Below are 20,000 nucleotides of genomic sequence, written 5' to 3'. Positions count from 1 at the left end.
ACGATGCGATGTGGGCGGATCCAGAGTTGAAAATATTTTAACTTTGAACGAGGCAAGTAACCAATTGGAATGCAGAGGTCAGTGCTTCTCCCCTGTGAATTGGCAGTTAAAGCCGTGGGAACGTTTAGCGAACGTTCCATGAGCAAGTGGCGACCAGACGAGTGAGCGAGAAGCTAATAACTTGCAGCGATGTGTGTGAATGACGCTTAATGCCCCCCAATGTCAACTAAGCACCGCCCCCTTCATCTGTATCCTTCTCAACGCCCCCCTAAGGCTCTCCAACGCCCTCATTGACAAACAATTAACTTTTTTTTCTTGTTACATCTTTTACACAGACTATTACTACTACCACTACCACTACTATGAGTGCTAAAATTATAATTATATACAGTAGTAGCAGTAGTAGCTGTAGTACTAGTAGTAGTGATAGTACTACTACTGCTGATACTACTACTGCTACTACTACTACTACTACTACAGAATTTTAAAGAGCAATTCATTCAAGATGCTGCTCACAGTTTAGCAAAAAAACCCCAAAAAAACAGGATGGTAAAAGAGACAAGATCACTTGCTTTTTTTTGCGATTCCGACTGTACCTGTCCAGAACCGGGGTCGGTGACCTCCTTGTAGAGGCTGATGTCCAGGTAGTATCCGGACTCGTTGGTGAGGAAGAGGCGGATGGGGATGGCGCCCCCCGTGGCCGTCAGCCGGATGTTGATCTTAATCTCGGCCTGCAGCACGCGCAGCTTCCACAGCCGGCTGCCGTAGCGCATCACCATCGAGCGCACAGACTCCTCAATCTACAGGCCACAAAATTAATACAGAATATAATGAATATAATTTTTAGAAAATGCTTAATGCCAAATAAAAAGTGCGACTGATTTAACTTGTATAGGTACAATATCTACGGACACTTGAACACACATACACAGTCAAGCAAGCCCACCCATATACCTACAAACAGCTATGGTCCATCAAAACACAGTCTTTGCTATGATTGTGTGGCTGTGATTGGCTATAATTATTATCCACAGTTAGTGAATACATCACGTACACCAAGTAACTGATAAGGACACAGGACAGCATGAGACCATAGCTGCCTACGTTTTTTCCCCTCAGATTGTTAGACCCATCTCCAGGCTAATTCTCAGCACTGCCCTACTACTGTACAGTATTTTCTGCCCTCTTCAGCTATGATGTTTCATTGCCACCAAAAACCCTCCTCAAATGTTTACAGGTATGATGGAGATGGAGAAGGTTAAGACCTGGGGGGGTGTCATAACCCAGAACCAGCCATTGAGAAACAATGGCTGCAATAACAACAATGGCTACAATCAGGTCTCTAAGCAGGTCACTAGTCAACCGACCAAATGCTGGTGAAATTTCAGTTTCAGGCTGATCGAGAAGACCAACCTACTGGCCACTGTGACCCATTAGCATGTGTGTGCTTGGGTAGTAAGATTAACATCTTGTAGCCATTTTGGCTGGTGATGAAAAAGGTCAATTTAGAGCCCTGGGTACAAGTGTAGAGATGCCGCACAGCATGACACGAGGACAGAGACGACTGAGATGGTATGACTGAGACCTTGGAGGGGTCCATGATGACGGTGGGTACGAAGTTGAGGAAGATGTGGTTGCAGTCGGTGCGGACGTGGGTGTTGCTGAAGGCCACCTCCAGCTCGTCCATGGCCTCCAGCAGCAGCCGCTCGCCCTCGTTCTGCAGGTACTCAAACGACGCCTCCTACAGGCGGGGCAAAGCAATGACAGCCAAACAAAACACTTATCAGAAGGTAGTTATTATACAACTTTAGTTATGTTAACCACCTCCAACATTCTGATATCTGGAGCTGTGTGAAGTGGGTTTCCACTGTAGTCATTCTGCAGGAGCTAAAACAACATCTCCTACAAGTGGAGGAAAAGTAATAACAGCAAACAAACGCTCCAAAAGCTCAAACATTTCGTTATTCTGAAACATTCAAGAGGTTGGGGCTAATGTTAAAAATGTGTAGTTGTACATCTGTGCTACTACATGACATGTAACTGCTGGCGTGGGCGGGGCTCCCCTCTCCTTTGGTTACCTTGGTGATGAGGTCCGAGTGGCGGATGATGGCGCGAATAAAGAAGCGGTAGTCGGTGACCTCGGCCCCCTGCTCCACGCGGGCGGCGCCCAGGTACAGGTGCATCTTGTGGTTGGCGCAGGGCACGGCCGTCAGGTCGAAGTTGCGCATGCGGTTCAGCTCCAGCTGGAAGGCCAGCGCCGGCTCCAGGTTACGGTAGATGCGGTCCTCCTGGAACTGCAGTCACATACACTTTTTACAACACTGATGTTCATATATACTATTATACCAATATATGACAACAGGAATTAGTTTTAAAGGGACACTGTGCATGAAATGGTCAAAAAAGTTACTGCAACTATGCTGCTCATTGAAACTGGGCTGCCTATTGCCAAATTTGATATTTACATGAAAGTGATAAACAAATATTTTCTAGTATGGTCCAAGTAGAGTCATTTTTGCAGCTAAAAATGGCTAATTTTGGAAATTCAAAATGGCGGACCATGCAGAAGATCCCCCTTTTCATGTATGAAAAGTGCAATTTTTCAGGTCATAATGAATACTTAGAATTTAATGGTGGTGGTAAGTATTCATGAAAAAGGAAACATTAGAGAATGGGCAGCATGAATTCTGGAAATAAACAACTAAAAATCTCACACAGTGTCCCTTTAAGTATCAGATACTCCTTCTGCAACTGCAGACATAAACATGTCTCACAACACTGATGTTTATACACTATATCAATATCGACAACTTGAATTAGTTTTAAGTATCAGTTATTCCTCCTAGAACTGCAATCATATATTTTTTTTACACCAATGTTCGGAAGGCATCATACACTACACGTATATCAATATGCAGGGTTCACAATTTGGTTTTCGGTAAAAAAAAAAATACAACAGAAGTGAATTAGTTTAAAGTGTCAGCTACTCGTCCTGGAACTGCAATGTTAAACTTTGACTTCAAGTTCTTCACGTGCACAGGACATACAAAGAAATTGAAATTACATTTCACACACTCCCATGCATCAGGACAGGAAAGCCATTGAAGTGTAAGACAGGATAACGTGTAGTAAGAGGAGACTAGTGTGACATTAAACCTGGCTCCTAGAGTAACTATGTAAAAAGGAGTAATAATTTAAGTAGTGACATATTTTAATAACAGATACATGTTCATGGGGCATCATGAATATAGAATACCTAGAGGCTTGTTTACAACGAATTATATTTGCATTTTTAATTCATATAACCCTACATTTGTTCATCGTCCACCCATCATATGTTCAAATTATACAAAACAATTAGAATGTAAATTTTTACCTCATCTCTGGCTCTGAATGTGAAAAACTTTGGAAATTCCCGCTGCAAAGCAAGACGACACTGGTTAACCTCATGAAAAAGTATGTCTCAACAAGTCGGAAAAAAAAATTGTAAACAATTTACCCTCTGAGCAACTAAAAATGTAATTCTTCTGATGCCGTAGTCATGTAGAAGTGATTTCTGCAAAGAGGTACACAAAAACAGTAAATTAGACTCACGCTGTCCTGAGGTACAAAGCCTGTAAACAAAAAAGACAAAAAAAAAAAAAAAAAGTGTTGCACTGTCCTGTACTACTGACCTTCAACTGGGCGAAGGCGGTGAGCTCAGTGACTAGAGCATCGTCATCCTCTGTGTCAGCAGATCTGATGGACACATTAATAATATGGATGGGGTTCTCCCTCATGTTCTAGGAATGAAAGGAGAGAATGTACAATATCAATAACTGAATCATTGACTGTGAAAGATTTCTTTACATTTAACTAGAGATGCACCGGATCCTGATTTTTAGGATCCTGCCAGATACCGGATCCACTGCTTAAGATCCTGCCGGATCCGGAACCGGATACTGGATCCTACAAAAGGGTTGAAACACATAGCCAACTCGCACACATGGGCCCTTTTTATTACGTTGGCGCAAACTATTTTAAAGACTCATTGGCTTACTGCCACACTGCCTTCAACGGCCGCTTCCAAAGGGCATTCACTCCATGCAGCGATTGGTGTTGTGAAAGACTGACTACGCTAGGCTACGCTAAAGCCAAGGCTACGTAAAAAGTAGAGATGCCCCAGATCCTGATTTTTAGGTAACTGCCGGATACCGGATCCACAGCTTAAGATCCTGCCGGATCCGGATAGTCTGAAAAACCCTAATATCCTGCCGGATCCAGAACCGGATCTTGGATTCTGTACATTTCTTTCATTTAACACCCAATGACCAAGGACACTGATGAAGATGGTTTGACACAGCTTCAGTTTTCAGTTCAGTTTCAAGAACACTGCCACTCGGTGTGCTTGTGTAGTTTACTAGGGTTGGGGTTGGATGTTCTAGACCAGTGGTTCTCGACCTGTTTTGACACTCCCTTGACCTCATCACAAGACTCCCAAAAACAGAACAATGAAATAGGCTAATGTCCCCTAATAGCAAATGAGAACCCCCTCCTCTTGGCTGCCTACTTCTCAACGACCCCCAGGGCTCCCTAACCAGGCGAACAGACCGACCGCGATGACATTCAAGCGTCAGAGGATCGCTTTGGTGCAGCAAGAGCGATTCGAGCAATTGAAGCGACTAGAGTATGTCTGTTAGAAGCAGGATGCAAGCATTCCAACATTCCCATTGGTTGTGGTGGCTGTTGCCGAACCGCGTCATAGTTAATTTGCATAACATTCCCAGGAGTTCAACTACAAACTGTCGCTCTCGTCGCGTGAATTGACACTAGTCGCCCGAATCGCGCGACTCAATACAAAGTCTATTACTTCCGTCGCTCGCCTCACTCAGGTCGCGGCCGGTGTAATCATGCTGTAACGCCCCCTTGGGAGCCGTAGAGCCCCTGTTGAGAAACTATTTTAGCCTAAATAATAATAATGGTTATTACAGTGGCAAAATAGCCAATAGGCATGCAAGGCCAAGTGGACCCTTATGACCTCTCACCCTGGCGCTCTCCTCCTCATACAGGCTGGCGGAGGATGCTTCAGAGAACAGCGGGCTCTCCAGGATGGGCTCAGCAAAACAAGACATCACCTCATCAAAGTCCCTGTCAACAAAGCAAACAGTCAAAATACTGAATTCACAGTAAAAGTTGAGGATCTTACAAATAAAAAAAAACGTATCTCTTCATCTCTGCATGAATCCAGAACACAATTAATCTAGAAACTATACTTTTATTGAGACTTTTTAAGACTATGCTATTAAAATGTTATTGCCTTCTTACTCTTGAATCAGCACAACACAACACAACAACAACTCCAAATACAACAGATACTTCGATGCTGTAAGAAACCCACCTCAAAGCCAGCTGAAAGAAACAAACTCACCCATTTTCCAGCTGTTGGCCTTGAAGTTGTCATCTTTTTATTATCTTTCTTCCCTCCCTCCTTTTTCCCCTTCTTCTTCTTCATCACCACCTCCACCCTCTCTCTCTCTCTCTCACTCCTCCCCTCACCCCCCGCTTCACAGCTGCTTGGCTCACTTGCAGTACCTCTTGAAGTTGTCAGAGAATTTCTTATAATCATTCTGCTCCCCAGTTCTCCAGCTGTTGTCTCCCTAACCTCTGGAAGTCATCTATTTATTATTCATCTGTCTTCTTTCCCTCCCTCTTTCCTCCTCACCCTCCCACCACCACCACTACCACCACCACCACCATCCTAGTCCCCCTCATTCATTCTCCAGCTGTTGCTCCTCACACATGCACGTGTGCGCAGACACACACACACACGCACGCGCACACCAACGCACGCGCTGACACACATATACACACACGCATGTGCATGCATCCACGCATGCACGCACACACACACACACACACACACACACACACACACGCACTCACACACACACACACACACACACACACACACACACACACACACACACACACACACACACACACACACACACACACACACACATGCACACACGCACTCACACACACTGACACTCTCCCTCTCTCTCTCTCGCTCTCACACACACATTCTCATCTATTTTTTTTTAACTTCTTTTAGAATTTTACTCTTTTATGCCATAATCATATGGTATTTATTCCAAAAGGGTGTCGCGCCTTTGCGTTTGTAGGCGGGAGGGTGCGTTGGTTCCACAATGTAATCCAATGAAGCAGCAAGGAGGAACTCGCACACCACTGATGCCGATGCATACATTATTTTAATGCATGAGGAAAAATAAAGAAAGTGCTACCCAGTGTATTATAGTGTGTGCGCTCCTCATTTGATGACAGTGTTATCCTCTTTATTAGCCTTCTGTATATATTGTTTTTGGTGATTTTCATTATTATTATTATTAATATTATTTTTCTACGCCCTTATGTCATTTACCAATCTGTTTTATTTGACATATTCTAGGCCTATATCCTACAGGAAACAGTACCTTGATTGACACCTTTACCGTTCTTCAGGTTAGGTTGTATGGACTAGTTACCTTCCGCCTACGTGTACCAACCTAGGCTATATCTGGGCGTGTCTTTTATTTGAAATGTTTGGCACTGATGATGGTCTGAAGGACCGAAAACGTTTTGCACTTCACTGGGTAGCACTTTCTTTATTTTTCCTTATGCATTAAAATAATCTATGCATCGGCATCAGTGGTGTGCGAGTTCCTCCTTGCTGCTTCATAATCATATGGTATAAAAGAATATTAAATCTTGAATCATACCTGCACTGTTCACCATATATGCACCCATGGCTATCTTTCCTTATGCATGTTCTCTGCTGTTGTGTTTCTCTGTCCAGTTCTATGTCTTTGATATTGGGGATGTGCCAACACAAATTCCTTTCAGCTGTGTTGACATGGCAATTGACATTTTTGAACATTGAACCATATAATACCTCTTGAAGTTGCAAAAGCACTGGAAGGCGACTATGGAGCCCACACATATATACACGTACCTACTATTTGTTTACCCATCTATTTGACAAATGAGAAAATTGATTGAAAATTGATTTTTATTCTCTTATACGGTAACGAGATGTAATAAAGGAATCTGGAATCATAGTGCGGTACCTCTTGAAGTCGTCAAAGCGCTGGAAGGCGACCATGACCCCCATCCTCTGGCAGGGGGGCGAGAAGGCCCCCTCCAGGAACAGCTCACTGCTCTGCCTACGCATCTCCAGCTGCCCCGTCGAGCCCCCCATCGGCATCGACAACCTGAGGGAGGGTGTGTGAAAGAGAGAGAGAAAGAGAAATAGAGAGAGGAGAGACAGAAAGAGGGGGGGGGATAAGAAAGGGAGAGAGAGAGAGAGAGAGAGAGAGAGAGAGAGAGAGAGAGAGAGAGAGAGAGAGAGAGAGAGAGAGAGAGAGAGAGAGAGAGAGAGAGAGAGAGACAGAGGTAGGTAGAGGAGTGAAGGAGAAGAAAGCCACAGTTACCATGGATACAAGGGAATCCTATGCCCTATGTAGCCCTACTATACTACTGCTACTACTACTACTACTACTACTACTCGCTGTGGATAACAGTGTTAGCCAAATGTAAATGTTGTAGTACATAAAACCATGAGGAGAAGTGAGGTGGTGAGGAGGGGTGGGGGAGAGAAGTTACAGTTACCATGGACACAAAGGGTTGGGGGGAGGGGGGGGGTCATATGGTACCACTTCTTCTACTGCTACTACAACTATGGGGCCCAAGTAGCAATACAGCCTCTCCAACAATGGGACGTGAATACATTATGCTAATGTACACTAGAGAGGGGTACAGATTGCAGATTACATAGAGAGGCCCTCTCTGTAGAGTGCAGCCATTGTTGCTGCTCGGACCACCAAGTGCTAGCAGAGCTGCGCAAAATGCACACAATGCGACCGATAGAGTGGCTATGAATTTAATTGTGAGTCAATTAAATCTTTGTGCTTGAAGTGTCTTGGCTACAGTAAGTCGGGAAATGCACACAGATCCACACACAAACAAATTCTACTTGCAAAAATTGGGGGAATTATCTGCTCTTAAACTAGCTGCTTGCTTACATACAGAGCCTTAATTGCCTATTAGCATATACCGTAGAGCAGTGGTTCCCAACCTATGGGTCGGGACCCAACCTATGGGTCGCCAAAGATCCACAGGGGGTCGCGAAGCCCTCTTGATTTTAAGGGGTTTACTTTTAATACCATATATAGCCCATGTTGAATAAATGGCAAAACATTTAAACTAATATGCATAGAAACAACAAAATGTAAGTGCTACATTACACATTTATTCTATAGTTGACCGAAGACGAATTGAAGAATAAAATGATAACTCAAATGAGTTTTCGCAGGAAACAGAGTATCAGGTAGTGGTGTCAACAATGATCGATTCAGCGATCCGAATCGATCCGGGGCATGGACGATCCAGATCCAGATCCGGCAAGTTCCAGAATCAATCCGGCAATTTTTTTAAGTTTCAATTACTTCCATGGATGTTTTGGGAGCACAAGAATGTTAAATTAAATAAAACCACTTCAAAACATTGCAAGAGTGATACAGAAAACAGCCAATAAATTGTTGCTCAGTATCTGACTACTTGTATTTCCTCATCATGGCTGAACATTTGCTTTGCGTTCAGTAGAAATGTAATGCATTGCAATGCATTGTAGAATTGGCTCGAATCGGATTGGATCTAATAGAATCGAATCGAATCGGATCTACTACCTCCCGAATCGTGATCGAATCGGATCGTGAGGGCAGTGCCGATCCACACCACTAGTATCAGGTGACTTCCTCTTGTATGAGTGCTCGCACGCTTGGGTCACCGAAATGTACAGTGGTAAAAATATGGGTCCCTGAAGAAAAAGGTTGGGAACCACTGCCGTAGAGGAGCAAATACTTCCTTAACTTGCTTGTAGATCTGAACATATAGATTAGTGACTTAACTACATGTAATTACTCACATGAAGGGCACTAGCTACCCAAAACACTACCTGTGAAATGGCACTCATCTCAACAGCTGGGATTTGAAAAAGCCACACACACACAATGACAAACACAAGCCGCATTCAGCAAGCATTGTTGAGGACATGGTCATATCTAGCGTGCGTGGCAGAGCGGAGCAATCTGACTGGTGGGCAGGAGGAGAGTAGGGCGGTACTCTACCTGTTCAGGGTAGGGCTGCTCCCTCTGAAATAGAACAGCTGGGTGTTAGCACAGGCATTAGCATCCTGACACTCTATAGCTCACTAATTACCATCATTAGCCTCCATCACTATCGTCATCAAGTCAAGTCAAGTCAAGTCAAGTAGGTTTTATTGTCAATTTCTTTACATGCACTGGTCATACAAAGAATTTGAAATTACATTTCTTGCTTTCCCATACAGACATAGACTAATTAAGGTAAGGACATAGACAGTATAGACATAGACAGTACTTATACATGGACTTAAGACAGTATGGACATAGACAGTGCTCATACAGACATTTAAAGTGCAAGACTGGACAACAGAAGACTTGTAGAGGACATACATTAAGAGGTATTTGTTGTGTTTTTGTGCTTTTCCTAAAAAAAGTCCTTTATAGCGTTCTGACATGGTAATAGTAGCATTTTGAAGAAAATAAATATAAAAAGGTCTGTCAAGTACACCAGCAGCAGTGTGTGTGTGTGTGTGTGTGTGTGTGTGTGTGTGTGTGTGTGTGTGTGTGTGTGTGTGTGTGTGTGTGTGTGTGTGCTGTGTGTGTGTGTGTGTTTAGTGCAGGTAGAAGGTGCGGTGTGCGTCTTGTGTGTGTGTTCGTGTGTCTGTGTGTGTGTGTGTGTGTGTGTGTGTGTGTGTGTGTGTGTGTGTGTGTGTGTGTGTGTGTCAGTGTGTGTATGTTGGGTTCAGTGCAGAAAGTGCAGTGTGCTTGTGTGTGTGTGTGTGTGTGTGTGTGTGTGTGTGTGTGTGTGTGTGTGTGTGTGTGTGTGTGTGTGTGTGTGTGTGTGTGTGTGTGTGTGCATGTTTTGAGTTAGTGCAGGTTGAAAGTTCAGTCACAAAGCTTCTTCTTTAATAGCATTTTGTAGACATCTGCATCATCATCATCATCACAACCATCATCATTTTAATTATGTGTGATCTTATTTTTTAAATTTTATTTCAATAAATGAAATATATTTGAAATATTTCATTTTCTTTCTAAAACAGTCATGTTAAAAAATGTAAGAGACATCAGTATCTTCACACTTTATACTTAATTTGATACTGCACATTTGCGATCACTGTACCGCTAGCTTAATTTTACCACCCCCCTCGTATTCATTTCACGAGGAGATGCACCAGGCTTCTGCAACGCTATCATTTAACAATACAGGATTCAACATTTAAACTGTATTTAAAGGACCAGTTCATTCAATTTCAATATGCTGTTGTATTGCTCACGCTACCCTTGACTTGTCAGTACCTGGTGATGCCACTTTTTTCGGATCAGCCCATTCCGAGATATGAGCAATTCCAATGAGGGCAGCGTTTGCTTACATTTAAAAATAAATAAATAACATAGGCCTACTCCAAATATTTTCCCAAAAGGTACCGCTGTTTGCTCGTTGTCTGTTGATGTTTTATAACCTTTTGGATGTTTTTGGGAATAAATAAAAATGTTTTTTTTTTTTAATGTAAACAAAGCGCTGCCCCCATTACAATGACCAGGATCTCGGAAACGGCTGAAGGTGACGAAAAAAAAAAATCTCAGGTACTGACAAGTCCAGGGTAGTGTGAGCATTACAATTGCATGTTGAAATTGACTGAACTGGTCCTTTACCAGGGTTGGACAGAACAGGTGGGTTAGAGTGATAAGATCCTAAAGATAGGGATACTTCAAAATTCTCCTCCTCTACCTCTCATCAGCATTATAATCATAATCAGCATCAGTTCAATGAATCATTATTAACAGGCTTGCATACCGCAGTTCATACAGCAGAAGCTGGTTTATGTTGTCGTTACTGTTACAGAGTCAAAGAAGCCATCGAAGCATTACGAAAACAGTAGGTTAGACTGCCTCATAGCCACCATATTTCAATGTTACGGATTGAACTGTATTTTTTTGTTTTTGTTTTCGAGAACATCAGGTGTACACGTCAGAACAATTTCAGCTGCCCCCGCACACTGGCAGCACACTTGTAGCTGATGTTGGCAAACGTCTGACCGCCAAAATGTATTCAAATTTACCATTAATGTTTCCTCCGTTGGTTTATATTTTATATTTATATTTTATATTATATTTCATTACCAAAATTCTACAGTTGGTCAACATTGTTGGGTCATAATGAAAATCTGCAGTGCATGACATTACTATCTTGCCAGAGCAGGGTAAAGTAGTGTGGGTTAACTCCACAACACAACATAACAATTGTTAGGAGGGGCGAAATAAAAGGAGTTTGGCTGCATTTGGTAAAACAATCGGACATTCCCACACGCCTAGTTAGGGTCTCTGTTATTTTGATTAGTTATTTTTAACTGGGGATGGGATTGTGGCAAACTCTCTCAAGAGAGGGAATAAAAGTATATATTACTTGTCGTTTGTCTTTTGCATGGTGCATGGAGTCACTCTGCTGTGAGGCTCTCTTGTCAGGAGAAAATGAGAGACAGATAACAATGTCAGGATGTTGGGAAGGGAAGGGGTTGAAAACCAAATGAAGAGTTTATATATGCGAATTGTGAATTCATTCAACTATAGTTTATTGTGAATTCATTCATCTCTGTTAATTCAAGTCGAAGTCAAATTTGTCCTTACTATGATAGATACTATGTGGGTAGGTTTGGACATAAGACCAAGAAAAGGCATGTGGTGCAGTGGATGGGAGAGAAAAATAACGCCACGCATTACCTACTCAACAGTTTACCTATTGTCCATGCCATGAATACACATACAGAAACAGAAAGGGAATCTGATTTCTTACAGTTTAAATCATGCAGATGTTTGGTGAGGGTTTGGGGGAGATGGTGGAAAACTTGAATTTCAAGTTGTTATTTAATTATACTTTGACAAATGTTTTGGTTGCAATTATTTTGATGGACCCCTACGGTGTCTCAAATGATATGCAAAGACACTGGAATGCGACAAGTGGCTTGTGTGTGTGTGTGTGTGTGTGTGTGTGTGTGTGTGTGTGTGTGTGTGTGTGTGTGTGTGTGTGTGTGTGTGTGTGTGTGTGTGTGTGTGTGTGTGTGTCTGTGTGTTACCTGTTGGGGTGAGAGGAGGGCAGCATGAATTGAAAGTCGATGACACACGTGCCGTCATCAAGCTGGTGGTGCTGGAGGCTGTTGAGCTCGTAGGCGATGTAACCTCGCCTCACATACACCTGCACACACACGGCGACAGGGAGACACAAGCACAGAAGCACAAACAGACACACATACACGTCAGGGATGGACAAATGTTTTTTAAACAACACTGTGCATATTTACTCAGAGGGGAATCAGAAGAAGGGGGTAAAGAGAGTCTCCAGGGTCCCACGTTTCATGAGTCAGATTTTTTTAGCATGTTAATACAGTATTTACATACAATGTGTACAAGTCCTTCACTACAAGTGGAGTGTAATCAAAATCTTAAAATGTCAACATTTGACACCTTTATTTCTAAAGCAAAAGCATGTGGCGGTCTTACCTCCAGTGCGGCCATGCACACCACACGGTTGGAGTGGTAGAAGAAATCAGGCAGGACATCAAAGATGGACGTCTCGGACAGGATCAGTTTCTGAGGTAGAAAGAAAACAGACGTCAATTTCAACCCCAACACCAAGTGGTTCCATTTTGTTTTCGATATACAGAATAGGCCAAAAGTTTGGACACACTTTCTCACTCAATGCCTTTTCTTTATTTTTCTGGCTATTTAACAGCACATTGTAGATTTTTGCAGACAGCATCAAAGCTCAGAATTATGTGCTTAACAAAAATACAGATTCTAGCTGTTGTCCAACAGCGATGTCAGCTGTCTATCCACCTGACGTCATCACGGCACAACTGAAGGTCCCACACATTTCAACAAGCTTGTGTTTGCCTATTTTATTGAGTTTTGATGCCCTCCGCGAAAATGTACAATGTACTGTAAAAAAACACGAAAATAAAGAGATAGCATTGAATGAGAAGGTGTGTCCAAACTTTTAGCCTAAACTGTATATACGTATACATAACCTTCATTTTACATCAATAAGGGTACTGTGATGGAGTGACCATCACTAGGGTTGTGGGTGTGTTCTGACTAACATGCCAAAGAGCCTAACATGCCAATGAGTCTGGCTCTTTGGTGTAGCGGTCAGAGCCCCAGTTTACTACCCCAGAAGGTCTGGGTTCGGGTCCCAGCTGGGCAACTCTACTCCCCTTCGCTACAGGTACCTTGCATGAGGTTGATGAGTTACCTTGAGATTTTCTGGGCAGAACTGGTGGCCGTAGTTGTCGATGGCAGAGAGGAAGATGGATTCCACCTGGTTATGTCTCAGCTCGTAGGAGGGCAGGTGAGACGCAATCAACACCTGAGAGGGACAGGTGAACAGAACACTCACGAGTCACAGAGAGACAAATTTTGCAGGCATCATGTTACAGACGGACAGTGTGTGTGTGGGTGTGTGTGTGCACGTGTGTCTAGCCAATATGAGATAATGAACTTAATGAGATATGTACACCTGCTGCAAGCACTTACTTTTGGGCAGGACCAATCTAACCCTTCCCTGAACTTCCCTCAACATTTCAAGCTACACCTGGACCAACCTGCTTCTACAACACGACAAACAAACAAAACAACACAACACAGCACAACAACGAGATATTTATCAACAGTGAACAATGTGGGGTGGTGTACACTACATTACTTGCCAAAACGCTGTGTTTTGCTACCTCCGCCAAGGAGGTAAGGTTTTCACCTTTGTGGCTTGAGTGATTTATTTGTCTGTTTGTTTGTCAACAGGCTAACTCGAAAAGCTAGCAAAGTTAAAGCCACCAAACACGGCTTCCGACAGCATTGAAGAGCAGTTGCCCCCGCACACTGGCAGCGCACTTGTAGCATTTTTTGAGGGAGGAAACCAACGCACACCAGAGGTTTCGAGGTGCAGGTAGCGGGTGCAAGATCAATTTTGTAGAAAAAGGTACCGCACACTCTTGTCCATCGTGCTGCAATTTATTGACAAACAACGTTTCGGCCCGTGTGGCCTTTCTCAAGTTTTTACAAAAGCAAAGTGAAGACACCCCTTATAAATTGTCCTCTGGTTTGTGATTGGCTGACAGCAGCCGGTTAATCAGTTCAGTGACACCTGCCAGACAAGGTGGAATCTCATCTTGATTACATTATGTTTTCATTACAAATTGGCAGTAATGACAAAAAGACAGGTAATAGATAAGACAATTTATAAAGCGCACTTGTAGCAAACAAGCCTAGCAGATAGCTCAAAGGCAATCAAACGCCGACGTTGTGTCTACAGTACAGTAGTGTGCAGGTTTGTATTAAAGATCGAGAAGTACTCTGCACTTTCTGGGAACCGGTGTACGGTGGCCCTTGAGACTTAAGATGAGGGTAAAAATGAGCTTCCTTGGCGGAGGTATGCACTCTCCAAATCTCCGTCTTGTTTCAGAGGCGGATGCGGACTACGCACTCACCTGGCGCGCTCGCAGCGCCACCTTGGAGTTCTCCGTCTTGCTGAGCTGCGTGAGTTTGTCCAGGATGTCCATCAGCTCGTCAGCTAGAGTGGGGTCCCTGCCACATAACTGGTCCTGCACACCAAAGAAGTACACCCCCATGATGTAAGAATTAGTGTTGCACCGATACCGATACCAGTATCGGTGGTATCGGTATCGGCGAGTACCAACAAATAGGGCACCGTTACCATTTACAGGTAGGCAGCAGCCTGACAAAGCCATGCAATGATTTTACATCCAAGTAGTATGCACTACAGCCCTGTGCAAAATGAATGCACTGTACTATCAAAAGGGCAACATTGCCCATGAATGGGAACCCAGGTTCGAATCCGGCCTTCTCAATCCTTCCTCATTTCTCTCTCCCATTTACTTCCTGTCACCACTTTCAGTGTCCTATCCAATATGGGGCAGCCGTGGCCTAGTATGGGGCAGCCGTGGCCTAGTGGTTAGAGAGTTGGTCTTTCATTCTAGGGGTTGCAGGTTCGAATCCCCCCTGATCTCTCCCTACATCTCCAACCATGGCTGAAGTGCCCTTGAGCAAGGCACCTAACCCCACACTGCTCCAGGGACTGTAACCAATACGCTGACAAATAATAATTCACCTTTGGCTAAGGCCCGCCCTAAAGTGCTTTTTGACCAATCACAGCGCAGCAAAAGGACGACCTCGGACAAACCTCGGACAGTTTTGACAGCGCTCCATTGAACTCAATGCTGAAATCGCATGTTTTCAAGTAGTTAGCGAGATACGGTCGTATTATTATTAAAATATGATTGGAAATTGTGCCTGGGGTATTTGTGACAAATGTGCAAGTCGCCCCGCGATGTAACAGGTGGTAATCACTTTCCTCTTTACCTAAAACCGGACTAATACTAGCAGCTGGATAGTCTGCCTTGAAGGGTCTCTCGGCAGCCTCACACTCGACTAGAAAGCACACGGATCAAAAACATACTTTGTGTGCTCCGATCATGACACCATCTCATTCATGTCCCTTTTCAGTAAGGTTGTAAGCAAACCACGAACCTGTTTCAGAGTAGGATTTTGGATTTCTGACCTAATGAATGAAGAAACACCGCTAGCAAAGTTAACTATCGGTCACGGCAGGAGTGTTTTGACTAGCAGCTGATGGACGTGACTTTGTTAAGCTACTGAAGATATAAACGCCAAACGTTAATGTTACACATTGCTGTGGTAGCTTTGAAGATGACTACAGCCATTAAGTTGTGTGATTTCGTTTTCGTCTAGCAAGTTTGAGTCAGGGCTCAAAAGTATGCGAGCTCAGCTTACCATGGTGCTGGTTACAATGCCTATCGATACCCATAGAAGAGCCCATAACAGCTGTGATGCATCGCATGACCGTTCAGAAAATAAATACTTATATTCACAATACTATGAATGCGTTTTTTATTTATTATGAGTGAATAACTGCTGCGATTTGCAGTCACTGCATAAATCACGTTGATATCTCAGCATTGAAAGTTTATCTGTCCGACCTAGCAACTGTAACTAAAGAGGGCGGGGCTTAGCCAAAGGCGAATTGTAAGTCGCTTTGAATAAAATGAAAGCGTCAGCTAAGTGAAATATAATGTAATATAATGTAAAGACAAAAGGTAAATAAGGAGAAAAAAAAAGGCAAAGTGCAGTGGCCTTACGATGTAATGACTGAGATCGGAAGATATTTACTCCCTACCATGTTGTTAGATGGTCAGCTTAGGTCCTGTAAAATGCGGAACTAAGGGGAGGGACTTTCAAGCTCTATAAAGACAAACGGCCAATAAGAAAGAAAAAAAAGCAAAGTGCAGTGTCCTTACGATGAGCATGGTGACGAGAAGGTTCTTCTTGGAGACCTGTGCGTGGGAGAAGATGTACTCCAGCACGGGGCTCATGTCCGGCTTGTGCCTCTCCCTCAGGTTTATCACACACTTGTCATAGTGAGCTGAACGCAGTGAACACACACACACACACACACACACACACACACACACACACACACACACACACACACACACACACACACACACACACACACACACACACACACACACACACACACACACACACACACACACACACACACACAACAATTGTAAATGTAAGATATGAAGACTCGTTTTCAACAACACAACGGCAATATTGCTTGCACAAAACAAGATAAGAGCAAAATATGTATTATCTACTCCTATAAGGATATTCAGAGCACCACCACACAACCCCACACACACACACACACACACACACACACAACAAGAAGACTAATGTATTTGAGCTAAATATTACACAATTACTCAAAATAAATAAATGTAATAACTTATTTCATAGCTCACCAGAATAAGTTAATACTCAAGCCGGTGTTTACCTTGTTGAAACTGTGTCTCCACCTGTAGGTATCTCTTCAGCAAGTCTAGCACCACAACTTTCATGTAGCCTCTTACACCACTGCGATACCTGAGGAAAAGGTATGCAGCACATTAAGAAACATCACATTTGAAACAATCTGAGGTTTGATCCAAGTTTTTTGCATCTGTATTCATTGTTTATTAATAATTTATTTGTTTTTATCCATGTGGGCAATAGGTTTTGAATAACAAAAGGGAGATTTAAAAAAATATGACTTAATTTGGCATCCATAATTTTAAGTACTGTACAACCAACATATGGGCATTGATCACTGAACTATTGAACCTCTCTTTTGATTAAGATCTATGGTATGTGGCCGAATGAGATGGGGCTTAGTCATCCATGTCATCTTTTCTGGCTTTCTGGGTGGTTAGGGATGTTCTCACCTCTGCACGAGTTGCACAATGCTCTGCGTGTTCATGAAGAAGACCTCGCGATCAGCCTTCCTCTGCAAGGTGGCAGCATGGCTGTCCAGTATGTTCGCTATCTGCAGGGCCAGAAATAGACACCACACCACAGATGGTCTGAGCTGTTAACCAGCTATCATGCATGAGAAATGGGTCATCAAGATAAGGAGTGGCTGTTGATGATTATTTAAAAGAAGGAGAAGACTAGTTGAAGGTGTGACAACCAGGCAATTACCAAGCCAAAGCACAGACCCATAAACATTCCAACATTCCCAAGTCCCCACGTACTTAACCCTTTGGTAAAATTCTAATCACATATTTGTGATGGTGCTCCTCAAAGTTTAAGTTTAAGTTAAGAAGTGTTTTTAGAGAGGCATGGTAAAATGTACAGAAAAATCCAACAGTATAAATCAATCATCAAATCATCAAATCATTCATCCCGATATTATCCATTAAAGCCACGTTGGGAAGAAATGGTACTGTTGATTCGCCAATCTGACGCCATTACACTGAACCGTAATTGGACAACAGTGAGTAAGCTAAGGGCCAATGGGATGGACTCTGATCCCATGGCCAGAGACTAGAAGAAGGTGAATGAAAGGCATCAACTCTGACACACTCAGGTGTGCAACTGTTTATTGCTCCACAGCAAAGTTATATGTTTGAACAATTTAAAATGTAAGGGACACCCACCACCCCTGACGCTTATAAAACGCTATAGTAAGGTCGCAAAATTCCACCCACTTCACTGATCACTTCACTGAAAACGTGATAATATCACTATTTCAAATACTATTTAATTATGCTATCATACATTTTTGGGTAGCGGCAACTCTGTGTAGATGATGTAATGAGCAATATTAGCTAATATTGGTTGCCCTTTCTATCGTAATTTGGCGATAACGTCCAGCACAATTCAAAGGCTCCCAACTCTGACCGCTTAATTTCAGGTCAGGTCGGTATTTCTGTTACTGTTTATTATTCCTTTATGCTGTTGTGCTGATTTCGTTCACACTAGTAGCCCTGGCTTTACCGATGCAGGAACTGTTATTAGTTTGGTCGTTACTGTGGAAACAGTTGAATAATTTTGGTCCTAAAGTGAAAAGGGGAAGTGGCCAGGGCGAGTTTGAAACCAGAATGTCATTGTGAAATTAAAGTTCCATCTCTTTCATGCTGCCGTTACGACACCCTTCATTACAATGCTGTTTTTGGCCGTTTGACTCGGTTTTAAATGTCATCACCGTTTCAAATTGTAAGCATACAAACTCCGTATCATGTCAATATCCGTTCCTGACTTAAACAGTCGATAAATAATTAACTATAATCACTTATAAATAGGCGGGCGGAATTGGGGGACAGGCGGAATTGGCTTGGCTATAATTCATGATTTCTGCGATGCCACAGAGGGCGGAGTTCTGCGATGATGCCACCCCGGGCAACTTTCTGGTTGGACAGCCCCTTATATCACAAATAAGTGAAAGAAGTCTCACCCTCTGAATGGAAAACTAACAGAGGACGGAGGTGACGTTGGAGGTGTAAAAAAAAAAAAGCTAGAAATATTTCTATACCTGAATTATGATATGTGTTTCAATGCCATTATGGCCCTCGTTTAGCCCCATACAAACAGATGCAAAAAGGTGAGTGAAAGGCAGAGATAAAGTGTAGGCGAAATAAGCCAAATAAGTCTCACCCTCTGGCTGGGGAACTGGCAGAGTACGGAGGTGATGTTGGAGGCGTACTGGGCCATGACCTTGCGGATGGCCTTCTCCACGGTGACGGGGACGCGACCCGACACGCTCGTCATGATGTCCTGAAGCTCCAGAAGGGGCAGCGAGGGGTCCCGCAGGGTCTTCATAAGGCTGCTCACCCACGCCTTCACCTGGAGAGCACACACACGCACGCGCACGCGCACGCGCACACGCACACGCACACGCACACGCACACGCACACGCACACACACACACACACACAGACAGACACACGCGCATTAAAGGAAGGGGGAGCGACGAGTCACGCAGGGTCTTCATGAAGCTGCCCACTCACGCCTTACACATACACACACACGCACGCACGCTAGTCATCATCTGTCTGTGAAGCAAAGCTCTGGCTAACCTTGATGCTAAATTATGGCTTTGGCAAACCTTGATGGTAAATTAGGGCGCTGGCTATGATGCTGAAGAACAGCAGGGCTTGGACTAAGCAGTTAGGGTGTCCAACTTGTAGCCCAAAGGTTGCCGGTTCGACACCCAACCCGCCAGGTTGGTGGTAGGAGTAATCAACCAGTGCTCTACCCCATCCTCTTCCATGACTGAGGTACCCTGAGCATGGCACCGTCCCGTCGCACTGCTCCCTTTCAGGCATCATTGGGGTCTGCCCCCTTGCACGGGTGAGGCATAAATGCATTTTTTTTGTGTGCAGTGTTCACTTGTGTGCTGTGGAGTGCTGTGTCACAATGACAAGGGGAGCTGGAGTTTCCCAGTTGGGCCTTCTTCTTTCTAACCTTGATGATAAATTGGACTAACTTTGATGCTAAAGTAGG

General features: G+C 43.5%; 1 protein-coding gene across 5 annotated transcripts in view; it reads right to left on the bottom strand.

Annotated features, from left to right (window-relative positions):
- The window catches only part of acacb (acetyl-CoA carboxylase beta), a 61,169-nt gene that overhangs the window by 18,055 nt on the left and 23,114 nt on the right, over positions 1–20,000 (bottom strand). The window contains exons 21-38 of one of the 5 annotated variants that reach the window (XM_063195057.1): positions 19,152–19,340; positions 17,441–17,541; positions 17,014–17,102; positions 16,469–16,593; positions 14,621–14,734; positions 13,390–13,503; positions 12,639–12,728; positions 12,215–12,333; positions 11,548–11,598; positions 9,165–9,188; positions 7,107–7,250; positions 5,025–5,127; positions 3,675–3,782; positions 3,500–3,556; positions 3,377–3,418; positions 2,079–2,294; positions 1,586–1,741; positions 573–800 (exon numbers count right to left, since the gene is read on the bottom strand). In XM_063195057.1, coding sequence (XP_063051127.1) covers positions 573–800; positions 1,586–1,741; positions 2,079–2,294; positions 3,377–3,418; positions 3,500–3,556; positions 3,675–3,782; positions 5,025–5,127; positions 7,107–7,250; positions 9,165–9,188; positions 11,548–11,598; positions 12,215–12,333; positions 12,639–12,728; positions 13,390–13,503; positions 14,621–14,734; positions 16,469–16,593; positions 17,014–17,102; positions 17,441–17,541; positions 19,152–19,340 — 2,070 coding nt within the window. The remainder of the gene's footprint in view (positions 1–572; positions 801–1,585; positions 1,742–2,078; positions 2,295–3,376; positions 3,419–3,499; positions 3,557–3,674; positions 3,783–5,024; positions 5,128–7,106; positions 7,251–9,164; positions 9,189–11,547; positions 11,599–12,214; positions 12,334–12,638; positions 12,729–13,389; positions 13,504–14,620; positions 14,735–16,468; positions 16,594–17,013; positions 17,103–17,440; positions 17,542–19,151; positions 19,341–20,000) is intronic. The other 4 variants (XM_063195058.1, XM_063195062.1, XM_063195059.1 and 1 more) reach the window with 4 other exon arrangements.

Source organism: Engraulis encrasicolus, chromosome 3 (assembly GCF_034702125.1).
Source record: "Engraulis encrasicolus isolate BLACKSEA-1 chromosome 3, IST_EnEncr_1.0, whole genome shotgun sequence".
Lineage (NCBI taxonomy): Eukaryota > Metazoa > Chordata > Actinopteri > Clupeiformes > Engraulidae > Engraulis > Engraulis encrasicolus.
This window is presented reverse-complemented; position numbering and strand designations above follow the sequence as displayed.